The sequence below is a fragment of the Parasteatoda tepidariorum genome, chromosome 4 (genome assembly GCF_043381705.1).
Source record: "Parasteatoda tepidariorum isolate YZ-2023 chromosome 4, CAS_Ptep_4.0, whole genome shotgun sequence".
Classification (NCBI taxonomy): Eukaryota; Metazoa; Arthropoda; class Arachnida; order Araneae; family Theridiidae; genus Parasteatoda; species Parasteatoda tepidariorum.
The window spans coordinates 6,351,899-6,369,871 of record NC_092207.1 but is presented as its reverse complement, the minus strand read 5'-3'; the positions used below and the strand labels follow the sequence as shown (position 1 = coordinate 6,369,871).

The window sequence follows — 17,973 nt, the reverse complement described above, 5'->3', positions numbered from 1 at the left end:
TATATGTATATATATGTATATGTATATATAGAAGTGAAATAAATAAAATTAGTTTAATAATTTAATTTAAAGTAATTATGTTGTAGAAAAAGTTGTTGTTTTTCTTCCTACTACGTATATATATGACAAACGAAACAATCTGTGTGTAAGAAAACCAACAAAGGCCTATAGATGTTGCTCTCTCCGTAATTAAACTGTTAGAACTATATTTGATGTGAAGGAAGAAAGAGTTAGTTAAGAAATGTAAAAGTGTGGTTTAAAAATGAGTTTATGTGACTCGTTTGGCTGCTGTTTTTAAATATTGAAGAATAATATATCAGGTTTTTTCATTGTCATAGTTAATGGTTATCCTACATACATATGTACTTTATATCATCATATTATTGCAGACGCATCCTAGTCAGACTGCTTTCATGTCCAGTGTAGATTTGCATACACATTGTTCCTATCAACTTATGATGCCAGAAGCTATAGCAATTGTATGTGCACCCAAGTATGATAGGTAAGACTATTTATTCTATTTGAATACCACACATTTAAATTCCATACAATCTCCTAATACAAGAATACACTTATATACTTTATGATCCTGAATAGGGTACATTTACATTTGTAACATTTATATGATTTTTATCTGATACACCATTGCTTATTTTACTATACCACTTCTTGTACTTCTTCTTGAAATGATTAAATTGTTTTTTATTGTAACTTAGATTGCAGAAAATAATATTAGTGAAGCTTAAAAATATTCTTTTCTACCATCTAGTTGTTTCATGTGATTTTTTAAAAAAATGTATTTAATGATGTGTCCAAAATTCTTTTAGTGAAACTATCAGGTTAAAAACATGTGTAAACTTTATTAGAGGAGAGAAGTTAAAACATGAAGAGTAGGTTTATTATCCCATAATGATTGGAAGTTTAATATTTACTAAAATTTGAAACTTCAAGATTTAAATTTAAAAAATTTTTGTACTAGACTTTCAGTTATTCTATTTGAATACCACACATTTAAATTCCATGCAATGCGTAGAACAATAAAATCAGTGTAACAATTTTTTTTTAAATGCGTGGAATTTTATGCAAGAAACTATTTTTTGTTACTGATTTGTAAATTCCAAATGTATTTTAAGGTGACAAATTTGTCGTTCGTGCATATAATTTTAATGACATTTGGTAATAATTGTCGCCATACTAGTGTGAACACAAGTAACTAGCATTATAGTGGTAGGATAGTAATTGATGGAGTTTTAATAGGCACCAAATTTACAGACATAGGTATAATGCATCATGCTAGTATATTTGATACCTATTAAAATAGCATCAGGGTAGGAAATTTTTAATATTTATACCTTGAAAAGGGTTTTTCTTACAATTCCTCTAAAGGAATATGTACCAGTGAAAATCATATGATTGTGGTAAATTTTGACTATCATAAAATGGCCTCGAGCAACAGGGCTAGAGAATAGCAGGGCTGGTTCACTCCTTTAAAGAAACTCTCACCGCGACAAACCTCCGATTTTCCTCTGTGGCGTCACGTTGGCGCGAAGCTTGAACTTTTACTTCAAGAACCGAGCGTTCGGTCTAACTGACTGTTAACTAAAATTGGAGCATTCCTTTTTGTGACAGATTCCTAGACATTCGTTGTTTTCTATAATGATTTTCCTCAGTTTTTTTAAAGTTAATTGTAAACATTTAAAATTATTAATGAAATGCTAGTTTGTGTGATTGCAACTTGCAGAAAATAGTTTCTGAAAATAATAATATTCTAGACAACATTGAAGATATAATGCATGACTTGACTTCCGTTCCTATGTCTTGGGATGTTGACCTTAATTTGGGAAACAAAATGATTAATTCACAAGAAAAAGGTCTAAATTATATTGCCGGATACATAGCATTTCGCCTTAAAAATATTGATTTGAAATTAGAAATACCATCTTCTCAGTACATCCAACTACAGGGGAGCAACACGGAATGGATAAATCTGTTAACTAAGGGAGGATTATTTGTTCTATCAGCAGAATAGATGGAAGTGTGTCAGGAATTTGAGAATATTTTTCAAAGTGTGCATGGGACATTTTACAGAAAATCAAAAGGTATCATCAAAGAACTTATAAATGAATTAGAGGGAAGACATCCTGCAGTAAATAAAGCAGCAATACACTTATTTTGTTGTCTAAGAACTTTTATAAGAATTCGCCATCTAAACAGAAACCGATCCGTTACTTCAAAAAGAAAGGCAGGCGAAAAAAATAAAAAAAATGGATAAAGTCAAAGAAAATAAAAACTTAAATGAAAAGTATAAATTATTAATAGTTAAAATTCTTCTAATTTCATAACATTTAAATAAGTTTCGAATGTAGTTATTCTACATATTTATGATTTTTTTAAAATTATATTCTCCAAAATTTAAACATCTATAAGCGATTGTAAAATTTCAAATGTTATTATGAAAACAAATTATTATTTTATTTCAGTAATTAACGTTTAAGGTTGTAGTTTCCTAACAATTAAGTATAAACAAATTACCATTAACAGCTTATTTTAAAACCAGGATTATAAATTTAACAAAACTTTACAAATTATAGCTATTGAACAATATGTAGCAAAAAAAGTATTGATACGTGCTTTGTTTCTTTGTAACAGTAAAAGTTAAACTGAAAATTTTAAAATAAAGTATTTATAGCTTCATTTACTACAACTAGTAAAATATTTTTATAAGTTTAAAATGGTATTTATTTTAATATTATGGCCAAGAAATTTTTTTTGAATGTTTATGAACGGAAATAATGTGTTAATTATGTAAAGTTTGAAAGCTAATAACCAGAAAAAGTCTAACTTGTTTTTACCGAGAGAATGGTGCAAAGTTATCATAATATCTTTGCTAGCGATTTCCGAGATCTGTGTACACAGTGACGTCATGAGGAGGGAAATTGTAGCTTCAGGCCTGAGAGCGGATTGAACTAGCCCTTCTCTCTTCTCTTTAACCCTGCTCAAGCAACCGCATCATCCCTAATGATTCTAAATGCAGGTGATCTTTATTTTGAAGGGATGAACTACTAAGAACATCTAATCTAATTACACAAAGCCACCGAGATGAACTAAATTTAATTATAAATTTAATTTATAGAATTATTTTAGCTTTATTAATTGTGCTGGAATATGTCTTTCAGTTATGTGCACGATTTTGTAGTGTTGTTCAGTATTGATTTATTGATTTGTTTTCCCCCCCCACCCCGTACAAAATAGGGGTATTCCGTAGAGAATAAGCAAAAATAAAAAATTTAAATGGTCTTAACTTTCTGGAAGTTGATTTCTTAATTCAATAATGAAACAATTTCTGCTAAATCAATCATTTTAATGAAAAATCTTTTTTTTAATCTGCCTGTTTCTCTTTCAGTACTTGCATATTTTCCTTAACACAAAGTTATGGTCTTGATTATATTACTCAGTGCAGGCAGAAAGGTTTTCATCCTCATCCAAATGAATCTGCAATTTATGAAGTGAGTCTTTTTACTGTATGCTATTTCTATTTTTTCAAATTATACAACTACTTCTAGGATCAAGTTTAATAACCTGTTTTTAATTTTGAATTCCCACGTGGAACTCTTGCTTTTAATTACTACATCTTGCTCGCATTATGTAAAGAAGTGTTCCCCTCGCATTATGTTCCCCTCATCAACAATTCTAAGTTTTTTTTCTTCTCTAATTTAATTGTTAAATAAAAGCTATCTTTAAATTATTTCACCTTTTAATTTTAATGTACAGTTTTGTTTAGATTATCAGGTTATTGATATATTCTTAGATTATTTGTAAGAAAATTAAGTGAAAAAAAAATCTAAGCATGGGTGGAAAATTAATATTTAAAGGACAGAAGTACATTAAAACCTCCTTTAACGATCACCTCTAAAAAGCAGTAACCATAGCTGCCAACTCTACTGGATTTTTCAGTAGAGTACTGAATTTTGCCAGTTTCTCCTGGTCTACTGGTTTAATTAAAGTTTTTCTGGTTTTTGTAAATTTTAGAAAATTCCCTAAAATAAATCCCTTTTAAAATAGAATTTTTTTGCAGATTATTGTTTGCTTGCTTGAATATTTAATTAAGTCAGAAATCAGTTCAAAACTTTTTTTTGTTTTGAAATGTTTAGTTTATTCAGAAATCTCTTTTTAAATTAATTAGAAAAAATCTTTTAACAATCTTTGATCAATTAAATGCCTCTTAATATTCGAAATTATGAGTAAACTTAGCACATCAAGTATGTTTAATGTCAATCATAACTGAAAAATATTGCAGTTTTTCTATTTTGATGACTATAAAAATCCCTAAAATTCCCTACGTGTAAATATTAAGTACATTATGCAACAATTATCATAAAATGTATATTATTCCGTAAAATCTACTGGGTTTTTTCAGATCCATGTTGGCAGCTGAGGATTATATGTTTCGTCTTCTATAGGTTTTACATTAGAAAGAACCTCCGAACAGCCTTTTGTTGCTAGTCAACTTTTTCCTCTCTTGCTTGCAATTATTTTTAACTAATCAATATTATTTTATCTCATCACTTCAAAGTCATTGTTAACTACAATCAGAGATTTGACAGTTCAATTGCACCTGCAGCAATCTTGTTCTATTGAAATTTTTAAACATTCATAGTGTCATGGTTTTGATAGTTCAATTCCTACAGATAAGCTTTCATATGTGTTGTTCTCACATACACTATGTATGACATTTAATTGAAGCAGTTTATAGAATTTGCTACCATTTGTGCGAAAGAAGCAATGTGTGTATTCACCCAACCAATATTTGTTGAGCGATTTCATCTTTTTCTTCCTTAGACACTGGAAGAAAAAAAATCTTTAGTAAATGCAGGGTATCTGCGCACCTGGAAAGTCATGAAAAATCATGGGAAGTCAATAATTTCGGTATTGAACAAAATTTGTCTTGAAATGTCATGATTTTTAACTATTTTTTAAAAGAAAATCATGGATTTAGGTAGCTGAAAAATCTTAGTTTTAAAATGGAATTTACCCCCCCCCCCAATTTCATGGTGTTCCGAATATCTGAATTTTTAACGAAATCCTCACTCACAGTCATATTTGATTAAAATATAAAATGTTTTTATCAAGTTCCTTAAAAATTATGGTGTTCTTTCAAAAAATGAAAGGAAAGAGCACCATTTCTAAAGCGAATTATCTATTGCACTTCTGTGATTTCAGAATTTTATTACTATTAATTATTTCTCTTTTATTAATTTAAAATTCTAGCTGAAGCAAGCCAGTCATTGGCGAATTTTTTTTATTCCGAAGAGAGCAGAAAAGGCAGGAGTATTTTTTCCTTTTCCTTTAAACAAGAAAAGTATCTTTAGAATATAATTCTGCAGAAAAAAAAGAAAGAAAATTATTTGCTTTTGTATTTTTTCCAGCTATTTTATTGCTTCAACTCTTTCTTTAATCTGTTTTATACATTTAAAATCTCTAAATATGAAGATGCAGTTTTAGTTATACCTATCATTTTAATTAATGTTATTATAATGCTTTTTTAAACTTATTGTTGTGTTTTTGTCGGAGAAAATAGTAACTTCGTTATGTCATGATAAATTCTTGGAATTAGTCATGAAAAGTCATGGATTTGAAAATCTAAAATGTAGCAGATACCCTGAATTCATCCTTTTCTTCCTTAGAAACTAGAAGAAAAATTTTATAGTAAATGAATAATCAAAATATGAGTGATAATCACAAATAAAAGTCACCTGACATTGAAGGATAAAATATAAATTATTGGAGATAGTAAAAAATGAATAAGCGTGTGAGAATTACCATATGACTTTTTATTGTTTTCTACTATTTGTGATTTTTTTAACAACCAATTTGTTTATAATTTGGAATAGTGGCGACCTCTTAATAACCGGTGACATAAATGCAGACACTCAAGGCACAGTTTTTTAGAGGTTTTCCTGTTTCATCAAATTCTATCGAACCACTTGGAGAGAATCCAGAATAATTAATATTAAAACCAGTTTCTTTGGCTGCTGAACCTTGGCCGTTTTTTAAACGACCGCCTTTCAACTCGTTTCTGTTGCCTGCAGCAATTCAACATGCTTTGATGTTAAACCTTTCTTAGTCTTCTATTTTTTTTTCTGGCTTTTAATATATACTCGCATTCCCTAATGTGCATACATTTTTCTCTTCATTTTTAAAGAAGATTTTAAAAATATATAATAAATGATGTCACATTTTATTCCATTATTTTTGAGCCCCCTCCTCTCCTTTGTCTCAATGTGTCATACTTCACCATTTGCTCCATGTCACATGTCATGTTTATATTTTATATATATAGAGGGGTCTGTTTAGAAGAAATTTGGGTCCGTTAACGGACCCTTCACAAAATATCTTTTCATAAAAACGGACCCTTCACAAAATATCTTTTCATAAACACGGACCCTTCACAAAACATTTTAACTTAAAAACGGACCCCTTCACGAAATTATTTTTCTTTTAATCGGACCCTTCACAAATTTGTTTATCTTCATTATTATTTTGTTAATCAAATAAACCCTTTCCAGGGCAGAAAGCAAGAAAAATGGATGTAAACGAATTAAGTTTTGTCTTCGGCAGACGATTCTTCCATTATTCGTCCGAAATGAATATTCTGCGTTCAGCAGTATAGGCTAAATACCAAATATTTGTATGTTGCATCTCTAATTTAGAAGCAGCAATTGTTGTTTATTTTTTAAAATTTAATTTTTTTAATTATAATTTTACAGTGTTGAGCATAATCTTGTATGTCTTTACAATTTAAAAACTCCTTGAAAAAGTTTTTTTTTGCAATAACGGACCCTATTTGCACAAATTCATAAAAGCGGACCCTGGTTGAAAGAATGTGAGTAATTTTTTCACAATTTCACGAAAAACGGACCTTTCACAAAATGTCTGGACAGACCCCTGATTTATATATATGTTGTGCTGTATTATATAACTGTACCACCTGCATGCGGTGACCAACTAATTGCTAAATTGTATTCAATTTTTGTGTTTTGTAAACAATTTTTAAGTGACTAATTTTAAAAACAAATGATTTCACTGAACAATTATTGCAATGATTTAATCATAAATCCCTATGGTTTTTCAGCAATTACTATTATAGATTTCTACATGGTGTTTTTTGAAATCCTGGTACATTTCATTGGATGTTAGGCTAGCAATTTCGATTTGCGAATTTGAATAATAAATTTTGTTGCACTTGTTTGATTTTCACAGATTTGGACGTAAATTCACGTTTTTCTTTTCTTTCTTCTTTAATAAATGTTTTGGTAGTTATACCCATAGATTTATAAGTAATTTTAGAAATACCGATATTTATAAAATGAAACTATTACAACTTATGAATCGCAAAATGCGGAATCAGAAATTTGAGGAATATGCGACAGTGGAAATTGAAGTTAAGGGAAAAACAAGATTTTTCCCCCAAATGGTTGTGAAACTTGAGGGCAAGAATGGTGTACTCAATTCTCATACTGAAAGTTGTAATTAAGAAGCTAAAAACATAGTTGCCACACAAAATTTATTGGTCGTTGTTGGTGACCGTAATTATATGCAGAACAATATTAATGAGTTGATGTATATGTGATTATTTTGATGAAAAAGACATAAAGCAAGTAATATAAAAATATTTAATCAATTAATTTCAAATATATTTTTATTTTAACTGAAATGGGAGATGTCGCACTATTCTTTATCACAAACTCCTTGTCACTAACTCTCACCATTTTACCAAAATCATTTATGAATGAATGTCACAGAACACCTTTATGTTAAAATATTGGATGTTTTTTCATTATTTACGTTTATTTAAATTTTTTTTCATTTTTGCTACCTTCCCATACTTCAGGAAGAATCAGATTTTAAATGAAAAACAATTCAGTGTGAATAAAATTCAGTTAAATATTTAGCAGAAGTTCTACTGTTACAAATTTAACTGAATTAAATAACCTGCTAAAATTCAGTTTGAATATGTAGCAGAAGTTCTACTGTTACAAATTTAACTGAATTAAATAATATAACCTGCTAAAATTCAGTTAAATATGTAGCAGAAATTCTACTGTTGCAAATTTAACTGAATTAAATAATATAACCTGCTAAAATTCAGTTTGAATATGTAGCAGAAATTCTACTGTTACAAATTTAACTGAATTAAATAATATAACCTGCTAAAATTAAGTTAGAATATGTAGCAGAAAAAACGTGAGTGCGTGCACGGTAATCCCTTGATGACATCCTGTATTGAATTCATGTTTCTTTTTTTTCTCCGGAGTCAAAATGCTTGAGGGTCCCATCAAAAATTTTTAATGGTTTATGTTGATTTCAGTGTGATTTTCTGATGGTCCAACGTTTTCCAATCTGCGTTCATGGTGTTTGATATGCCAACAAACTTCCATCATTCTATGATGGAAATTGCTTCTTTAATACTATGATGGTTAACGGTCAAGAGAAGTTTGATTCTCATGATCCATGATGATCTGTGATTTTCCATGATGGTTCCCACTATACATTTCCACAGTTGTTTAATAGTAATTCTTGTTGGTTCTCAGAATATACGATCAAAACAATTTGTTTTTTTTTATATTGGACCATCATAAATCAGTCCGAATTCCTACATTGGGATGATGGTTGTTCATGATCGTCCCAATATTTCATTTCTAATATATTATAGAAATTAGTGATGGTTCATAATGGTACAATAATAAATTTCTATGATGGTTTAATGGAAATTCTTGTTGGTTCAGCAGGAATATACCATCAAAACAATTTGGTTTCTTTATGTTGAACCATCATAAATTAGACCAAATTCCTACATCGGGCTGATGGTGGTTCATGATCGTTCCAACATTTGATTTCTAAGAAACTATGATGGAAATTTCTGATGGTTCGAAATGAACAAAGCACAAAAACAAGTTCCTATTATGTTGAACTATCGTAAATCAGGCTGAATTCCTACATTGGGATGATAGTTACCGTAAAAAATATAATGTTTCATGATGGAATTATTGATGGTAACCATCAAGATTATGTTGATCCATCATTGACTTAGGCTATTTCAATTTACTTTTCTATTTAAATAAATTCTCTAATCTTTATAAAAATTCTTTTCCAGGAATGTGCACACGTCAAACTGGAGGATCAGACTACGCTAACTGTTGTTGATCTCAGAAAATAAAGTAAATAGATATGAAATGAGGAAAAAAATATTTAAATGAGAAGATTTTCTTTTGTAATTTAGCTTTTTTTTGTTAACCAGAAAATTAAATATTTATTCGCAACTACTTCTCTCTCTCTGTTTCTTTAACACTGTTTTTTTTTCTCTTAATATTTCTGTTTCTAGGTAATGAATAATTTAGAAGAAGTGTTTCAATCATTTTATAATTTAAATAAAGAGGAATCTGGTTGCATTTTATCATTTGAATGATAACTCATAATTTTTCAAGCTAGTTTAAACTGTCAGTGTAAAAATTTGCTTCACTTCCATTTTGAACCTTTTATGCTTATATTTAATTCTTGAATTAACACATTTCCTTTCAAGAATTGTATCAACTTCAAAAGAAAGAAAAAAAATTCTAAAAATATGTTTTAGGGATTTTTTAAGCTCATTAAATTAAATTTTGAACAATCTAGAATATTTTTAACAGCAATGGCGGTTTATAGTATTTTAGAATTTTTGTGACAAATATGTTACAACGAACTCATACTTTGTCATACTTTTCTTCATTTAAAATTGTACTTTGCTGTATTTAAAATAGATGTTAATTGAAGAAATATTTTACAACCAATGTATATATTTTTCACGAAATTACTGTGCCGGGTGCTAAAGGCAAGCCACAACAATCATTTTCATTTGGAAAAGAAACCCCATTGAAAATAAGGAGATTTTAATGTCTCATGCAAGCATTCTTCATACCTTTTTAAGTAACAAATCACAAACCCTTCCCTCCTTACGTGTTTTCGTAATATTTAAACAGCCACAAATTAAATACTTAGTTAGATTTTGTAGACACCGCAAAAGCTGTTTTTGAGGAATATAATTATCAACTATGTCAACCTTCATCTATCAAAGAGTACGTGAAGTTAGAATCAAGTTAACATGTTTTATATACTAGTGAATTGGTATATAATATTTATAGTGGTAGTTATGCCACATTACTCCCCTTCCAGAATTTTATCTGTGATCATCATCAATGGCTTGACAGCCCAGGGTGGGCATTGGCCTTCTCAGGTGGTTTTTTCCAGGCTTACCCTTTTCCTGTTAGTGTTTTCCAGTTTTTAGTTTTTAAGACCAAAGGGTCTTCTATCCATCTCATATTCGGTCTGCCTCCTTTTCTTGTGCCAACTGTTTTATCTGTGATAGAATTAGATGAACTAACACCACCAGTTGATTTATGCTGCTTTTTTTATTTACTTATGTAATTATCTTTATTATTTATATCATTTTGCTCTTTGTATTTTTTCTTCAAGTTTGTTTATTGACGTTTGTTTATTGAAAGTTTGCTTCTTTTTGAGCTTTACATTTTGAGCAAATCAACTGTTTAGTGTGTACCATCTTTCGATGTTGGCAAGTTCACATCACGACCACAGGTCATTAATGAGGAATATGGTTGTAGACTTATGTCAACCTTCATCTATCAAAAGGTACCTCAAAATATAATTAAGTTGGCATGTTTTATGTACTAGTGAATTGGTATTTAATAAGTATATTGGTAGTTACGCCACCTGTTTTCGTAAAAAGATGTATTTCATCAAAGCAGCAAGAAATTGTGCCCTCAACGTATTGTCGCCACGACGAGTTGTGTCGGTGACTATTTGATGCGACTCCATTGTAAATTGTTGTACTGCAACACCTATTTTTCATCCCACCAAAAAACATAGCTCGCAATTTTGAAATATTTTTGCACTGTTATGATATTTCTCTTAATTTTACTATGAAAAGTTTTTTTTTCCAAATATTTTATAGGAAGTCAATGGGACACCTGCAAGTGACGTAATGTAGGTATCTTGATCCTGATTGGGTGTTGAAACGTTGTATTTGTTTATGTTAGCAGCAGTTCTTTCCATTCTATTTTGAGTAAGTTCCAATTCTCTCACTATATATTTACTCAAATACTTAACACAAAGACAGGCACGAAGTGATGTAGAACATAAACAAACTAAATATGCATCGAAGTTGCCAGGTACACAAAACAAAAGTATATCACGGTTACAGTAAAATACATAAACAAATAATAAATCTAAGTTAAGTAAAAGAAGTAGACGAGGAAGAATTAGATTTCAACAAATTCGATGTGCGAGACGTCTGTATTTAATTGACTTAACGTTAATTAACATTCTAACTTATGTATAGAAACTTAGTTCAACTTTAATACCCAATTTTGCTGATAAAGCTGATGATTTTGCTGATGTTATAGTTAACATGTATGGGTATGGGTTGTCTTCTTCTTGGAGTGCAAGTACCCAATTGTTCCTATTTTAAAATATTTTTAACACATCCTTGAGATTGTATACTTAAAAATTAAAAGCATATTATTATAGCTTCATGTTCCTATGGGAACTATTACAGTGAATGATTATTGATACAGCGAGTGAATAAAGGAAAGAAAAGTAAATCAGCATGTACCAGTAAGTGAATATATATGTGAATGGGCTATTGAGTTGATCTGTTTAAAAAAAGGAAAAAAAGTGTATGAACCTATAGTTTGCGATTTGACAGTTGTCAACAATAATACTTTTGAAGCATTTATGAAGGTCTGGTTGAAAAAGTATTAACTTTTAATTATTTAATAATTCTTTTAATTATTAAATTTTTAATGTTATTTAATAGTTTGTATCATTTAGTTCATGGTATAAACTATTATTTTAACAGTTTCATTTATAGAAAATTTCATTATTTAAAAAAATTCCAATTGCTTTATTTTTACTGGGACAGGTTTTATTACCATTGAAATATATATACTTTAACCTGAAAACTATATTGAAAAATACTTACTCAGGCTATGTATGCATATGTTTTAATAGTTATGCAAGATGCAATAATTCTTGTTAAAAATGAAATAAACTAAGTAGTCATATTGGCATGCACATATCATGTTTAACCGAGGGAAAAACTAAAGCAGTTTCAAAATCTAAAGATTCACTATACAGAAGGTGGTATTAAAGACTTGTTTGATTTGCTAAAAGGAAGTTGATGGTGTTTCTAATCATAGCAATCTAATTCATCTCTGTACCCTTGAACAAACAAACAGGTTTTAGGCCATGGCTAACTCCTAGCAGTCAAAAATTCTCATGATCAGCAATTATCCCCGGTACTTATTCGATTCGGTAGGCCTTACACAAAACCTATTTCCTCATTATATATTGTGGTACCTTTTTATTAGTATATACGAGGGTTGTAAATTAAATAGTGGCAACTTAACCTTTAAACTCACAGAAGGACGGGCATGCGCAAATTAGATATGGGAGCTGTGAGGTGGGGCTGTTGTCGATGTGTAGAGTGCAAAAAAAAGTCGATTTGCTTAGAAGGGTAGTTGTTGCGTGACGTTAAAGTGAGGAGTTTCGTTTCCATCGCTCTAAAGCATGTTGTGAAAAGGCTTAATGACGAAAAAAGACGAGATGCTTGAATCCATCGTGCTACTGTCCTATATGGTAAAGCATTTGCTCCAAAGGCTTCCATTAATCCTCGATAGCATTCTGTTGCATTTTTGCCACGGGCAACCTCGATTGTAAGCCACGACCGCTGATCACCTTTTGAAAACATGCTTTAGAGCGATGGAAACGAAACTCCTCACTTTAACGCCACGCAACAACTACCCTTCTAAGCGAATCGACTTTTTTTTGCACTCTACACATCGACAACAGCCCCACCTCACAGCTCCCATATCTAATTTGCGCATGCCCGTCCTTCTGTGAGTTTAAAGGTAAAGTTGCCACTATTTAATTTACAACCCTCGTATAATTTACAACCCTCGTGTATTACAAACCTCGTATCAATAATAAGAATTACCAAAAAATGTTCATTTTTTGGATTATTATTTTTAAATTGAAAATAACAAGTGGCTTATCAGCAATTTTTAAAATGTGTGTGCACACTTAAAATGCTAAATCCGAAATGTTACGCACGTTCTTACAAAACTAAATGCAATTTTTTCATAAAAATCGGCATAGCTCAGCGGAGACAGATTAAGTCTACTTATGAACGAATCACAGAGATGGTTAAATTTTATTTAGCCAGCAGAGATTGCTAATGCTTCGCTAAAAACAGGTCAGAGCTCCATTAATCATGAGAGCTTTTCATGGTTTTTACCTCCATTTTGCGCAAATGCTGATTACTTTCGTTTAAATGGGGAATGCCCTGGTGTGATCTGTTTCGCTCGAAGGGGAATGTGACCTGGTCCATTAAACTGAAGCCCTAGATTGCCTAGTTTATGTAGCGTCACTCTTTTCCTTGCGTCCTTTGTACCATTTTCGATTTTGATTAGCTGTCGCCATTTTGTTGACAAGTTTGAAGGGTGAAGTATCATAGTACCATCTGTTATTTCTATTTTTACTTTTCTTTCTACTTTATTTGTTACGTACTTTTAAATTGTGGTTTGGAAAAAAAAGCAGGTAGTTGCTCATTTGAGTGTTCTTAAAAGTCAAAATTAGGCTTTAAGTTATATCGCTTACGTGTTGAAGATCGCAATAAAGAACGGTGGAAAGTATGGCTGCATAGAATTGACAGAGATAAATGAACTCCAAACGATGCAGAGTACGATAAAATTTTATATTAAAAATATGCTAAAAAATAATCGTCCAATTCTATTTTAAAATTTTCATTATTTTGTTTGCTTATGTGGAATTTTGCCTTTTTAATTTCAAGAAAATGTCTCTAAAAATGTTAATGGTGAAAATTTCAATTGCTTTGTTTTATTTTATAAAAGAATAATGTACTAATAAACTAACAGTTATGGCAAGTATTTTCCTCTTTAAAGATATTTATTAGCATTAATACTTATTAATAAAATATAAAATTATTAAGGAATCAAATTGAATACAATTTCAGTAAAATATATATTTATTTTTTCACTTTATATACCTCACAGTTTGATTGTTTTACTTTATCCAATTGATAAAATTAAAATAGTTTTGTTTTATTTTTTACATATCGAGAATTATTTATTGAAATAAAATATTTACCATATAATTTTATAAACACTCAAAATAATATATATCAATCATTGTGAATTTATATAAATTAAAGAGCTTAAACTCTTATTTTTGTAATACCGATAAGGTGATAAGATAATACAATTAAAGACAAGATTCTTGTGTTTTGAAAAAATGAAATTTAATTAATTGTACGGAATGTTTTAGCGATTGTTTATTATGAAAGACCAAATAACAATTCATATTGATTAAGAAGAAAAGTATTTCAACATTTAGGTAAAGAAACTTTTTCTTCGAACACTGAAAATTATATTCATAATGATTTAAATTCCCAAATCATACCACCTTTGAAACTCATAAAAAAGCAGATTGCAAAAAATTTCAAAGGGTTTTAAAAAAATAAATTTTAGCAGATTATGAAAGACGAAATGAGAAAGTTCGAATAAATGGATAAGGTATTATTTTCACTGAATGGAATCAAAATATAAAACATAATTTCAGAGAGAGAGAGAGAAAAAAAAATTAAACTAATGAATAGTAAATATTTAAGTTATTTTCGAGAATACGAAAATATTTATCAATAATAAGTAACATTTAAGAATAGAAACTCCGGATTTCCACATTGATCACCAAGATGGCGGCGTGTCTCTATTCAATCTACATATCCAGAGCTTTAAGGTGGACCACGTTTGATTGAAATTAGTATTTTTATGGTTACTTGAAAATACATGTTTAATTTGTTAATAGTTATTCTTTAAAAATGCGTAATTATAAAACTAAATACAGTAAAACCCCGGTATAATGAACACGGTTTATAGTGATCTCCCGGTTATAGTGAAATGTTCGCTCCCGTACCTTCCTTACTACGCACGTGAAATGTTATTTCACATTATACTTGAGGGTTGCGGTCACAAGAAAGTTGCAGTCACCAAGATGGCGGCGTGTCGCTGCTTAATCTGGGTCTGGTTCATTTCGTCAACACCACTTCATCGGCAGACCATTTCATAGACTAGGTCATTTCGTCAACAGGCCATTTCATAGACTAGGTCATTTCGTCGACAGGCCGTTTCATAGTCTAGGTCATTTCGTCGATAGGCTATTTCCTCGACAGGGTCGTTTCGTCAACAAGGTCATTCATGGTAAGGGTCATTTGATTGACAAGGTCATTTCGTTGATAGTGCAGATTCGTCGACATGGTCATGTATAATTTTGAAACTATTTTTGGGATTGTTAGCTTTTCGTCGTAATTTAGTGTATTTTTAGGCTAAATATTTTTTTATTATTTATTAGAAAAATGCTATTATATAAATTTTTATACTTAAGCAATTTTTTTACTATGTTGCAATTGCCCTAAAAGAAGCGTTTTTTTTTCCTTTTGAAAAATCGATATGGCCCTCTCCTTTTGCTGCACATCCAGTTAAAAAAACGAAACTTTTGTGTGTTTTAGTTGTATTTTTCAATTATTTATGTCTCACATAAATTGTTTAATGTTTAAAGTGAGGGCATTATTATGGATTAGCATCACAAGGGCAATTGCTATGACTCCTGAAAATGATTTATGATATAGCGAGTGAATAAAGAGAGAAAAGAACAAGAAACAAAATGAATTAATGGATCGGTAAAATAGTGAATCCCAAATTAGAGAATAATGATATAATTTTGAAACTGCAAATTATATTTTAATTTCGTTTTTCAAATGAATTAATAAGTAGTTGAGAAGCCTTTAACCGAGAACAGTTGACGTATCAAAATCTACTTTTCTATATCTAAATTGTAATAGAGCAGCAATATTTGTTTTCAGGATAAGGATTACTAAGCATGATATCCTGGCCGTTGTCAACAGCCCATTCAGACCCCAGTGTGACGTTACCATTTAAATTATTTTTAATATCAAATCAAATTAATAAAATATGATATCTTCAGAATTGAAAATAATAAAAATATATTACAATGCAAATTTAGAGACTATTTGGAAGGGTTCAGTTGTTCGCTGTAAAAAAATTTTAATTACACTTTAGCAAAGCCAGAGACTTCAGTGTAGTTCCCACAGCAATGAAAATAATCATTGGCCTTAAATTATTATCTCAAATTTTGTATTTCGCCGTGCAAGATTACATCCTTTAAAATATGTAAAGTTAAAAATATTGTATATCTGAAAATTTTTTCGACTATTATAATGTAAAAAGTATTTACTAAAAGTTATTTTTTGAATGGTATTAGTTTTAAATAGACGAATTTCATAATTTTGTGCAAAAACTTTTCAATTATCTTATTTTGTTCTCAAGATATGGCGAAATACTCAACATGTATAGTTAACATAAGGGGTTCAAGTTTTGGACCAAGCTGTCCTGACCAAGCTATTGGGTCCCTGTTTCCAAGATTGCGGCTACTCCGCATATTTTGGTGGTCAGAAATCCTAGTGCGTCGAAAAAAAGGAAGTTTATTACAAGAAAGTAAGTTTTTTGTCTTAAAATATCGTCTGCACTAATTAATCAGAACATTTGAGCTCACCCGCCGTCAAACTATTAAGATTGAATGCTAGAACGTAAAGATCGAATGATTCGATTAAAAGTTATTCAGAGTATTCCATTTTTTTTTTTANTTTTTTTTTTTTTTTTTTACTCACTGAACATACGATTAACGACACTGAAAAAGTTTAGATGCTGTCGTTCGATCCGCTAACTTTCACTGTATATTTAAGCTTATATACAACAAAGGAATCTATTTCTTTAAAAGGAAAAAAAAACTAGTTTATTAATTTAAATCTAATTTTTTTTAAAACACACTTTCGTTCACGTGACAGAATATAAGCAACAGTTGTTCATCATATCGCAGAAATGTTCTGAACGCTTGGTTCTCCCTCGCCCATTAATCTCGTACAATTAGTGTTGCAAAGGTTAGAATGAACCGGGCTTTTAATCATTAATGATATAAAACAAAAAAGGAATCCTTCTGATTGAAAACTCCCCAAAATGTCCAAATATCTGTATTTATTTCAAATATCTGTATTTATTTCAGTATTTACAAGTTTTCTGTACTTCTCTATATAGTTGATAGATCCTTAAAGGTCCACACCACTCCAAAGAAAAAATAAATAAAGAAAAAAAATCGAAGTTGATTTAATTTAAAACTGTAATGTACGTATTACATTTAAACAGTAACCTATGTGTAACATTTAAAACAGTAACGTATGTATTACATGTAAAACAGTAACGTATTGTACTACATTTAAAACATTAAAGTATGTATTAATTTTAAAACAGTAACGTTTGAATTACATTTAAAGCAGCACCGTATACATTACATTCAAAACAGTAACGTATGTATTACATTTAAAACAGTAACGTATGTATTACATTTAAAACATTAACGTATGTATTACATTTAAAACAGCAAAATATATATTACATTCAAAACATTAACGTTTGTATTACATTTAAAACAGCAACGTATATATTACATTTAAAACAGTAACGTTTGTATTACATTTAAAACCGTAACGTTTGTATTACATTTGAAACAGCAACGTATATATTACATTCGAAACATTAACGTATGTATTACATTTAAAACCGTAAGGTTTGTATTACATTTAAAACAGCAACGTATATATTACATTCAAAACATTAACGTATATATTACATTTAAAACAGTAACGTTTGTATAACATTTAAAACAGCAACGTATATATTACATTCAAAACATTAACGTATGTATTACATTTAAAACAGCAACGTATGTATTACATTTAAAACAGCAACGTTTGTATTACATTTAAAACAG

General features: G+C 29.8%; 1 protein-coding gene across 5 annotated transcripts in view; it reads left to right on the top strand.

The window, feature by feature from the left end:
- The window catches only part of LOC107437331 (STAM-binding protein-like A), a 33,126-nt gene extending 23,803 nt beyond the window's left edge, over positions 1-9,323 (top strand). For all 5 annotated transcript variants that reach the window (XM_043050275.2, XM_043050272.2, XM_043050269.2 and 2 more), the window contains exons 8-10: positions 390-502; positions 3,404-3,506; positions 9,155-9,323. In XM_043050275.2, the coding sequence (XP_042906209.1) occupies positions 390-502; positions 3,404-3,506; positions 9,155-9,217 (279 nt within the window). In that variant the 3' untranslated portion in view covers positions 9,218-9,323. The remainder of the gene's footprint in view (positions 1-389; positions 503-3,403; positions 3,507-9,154) is intronic.
- Positions 9,324-17,973: the final 8,650 nt, after the last annotated feature.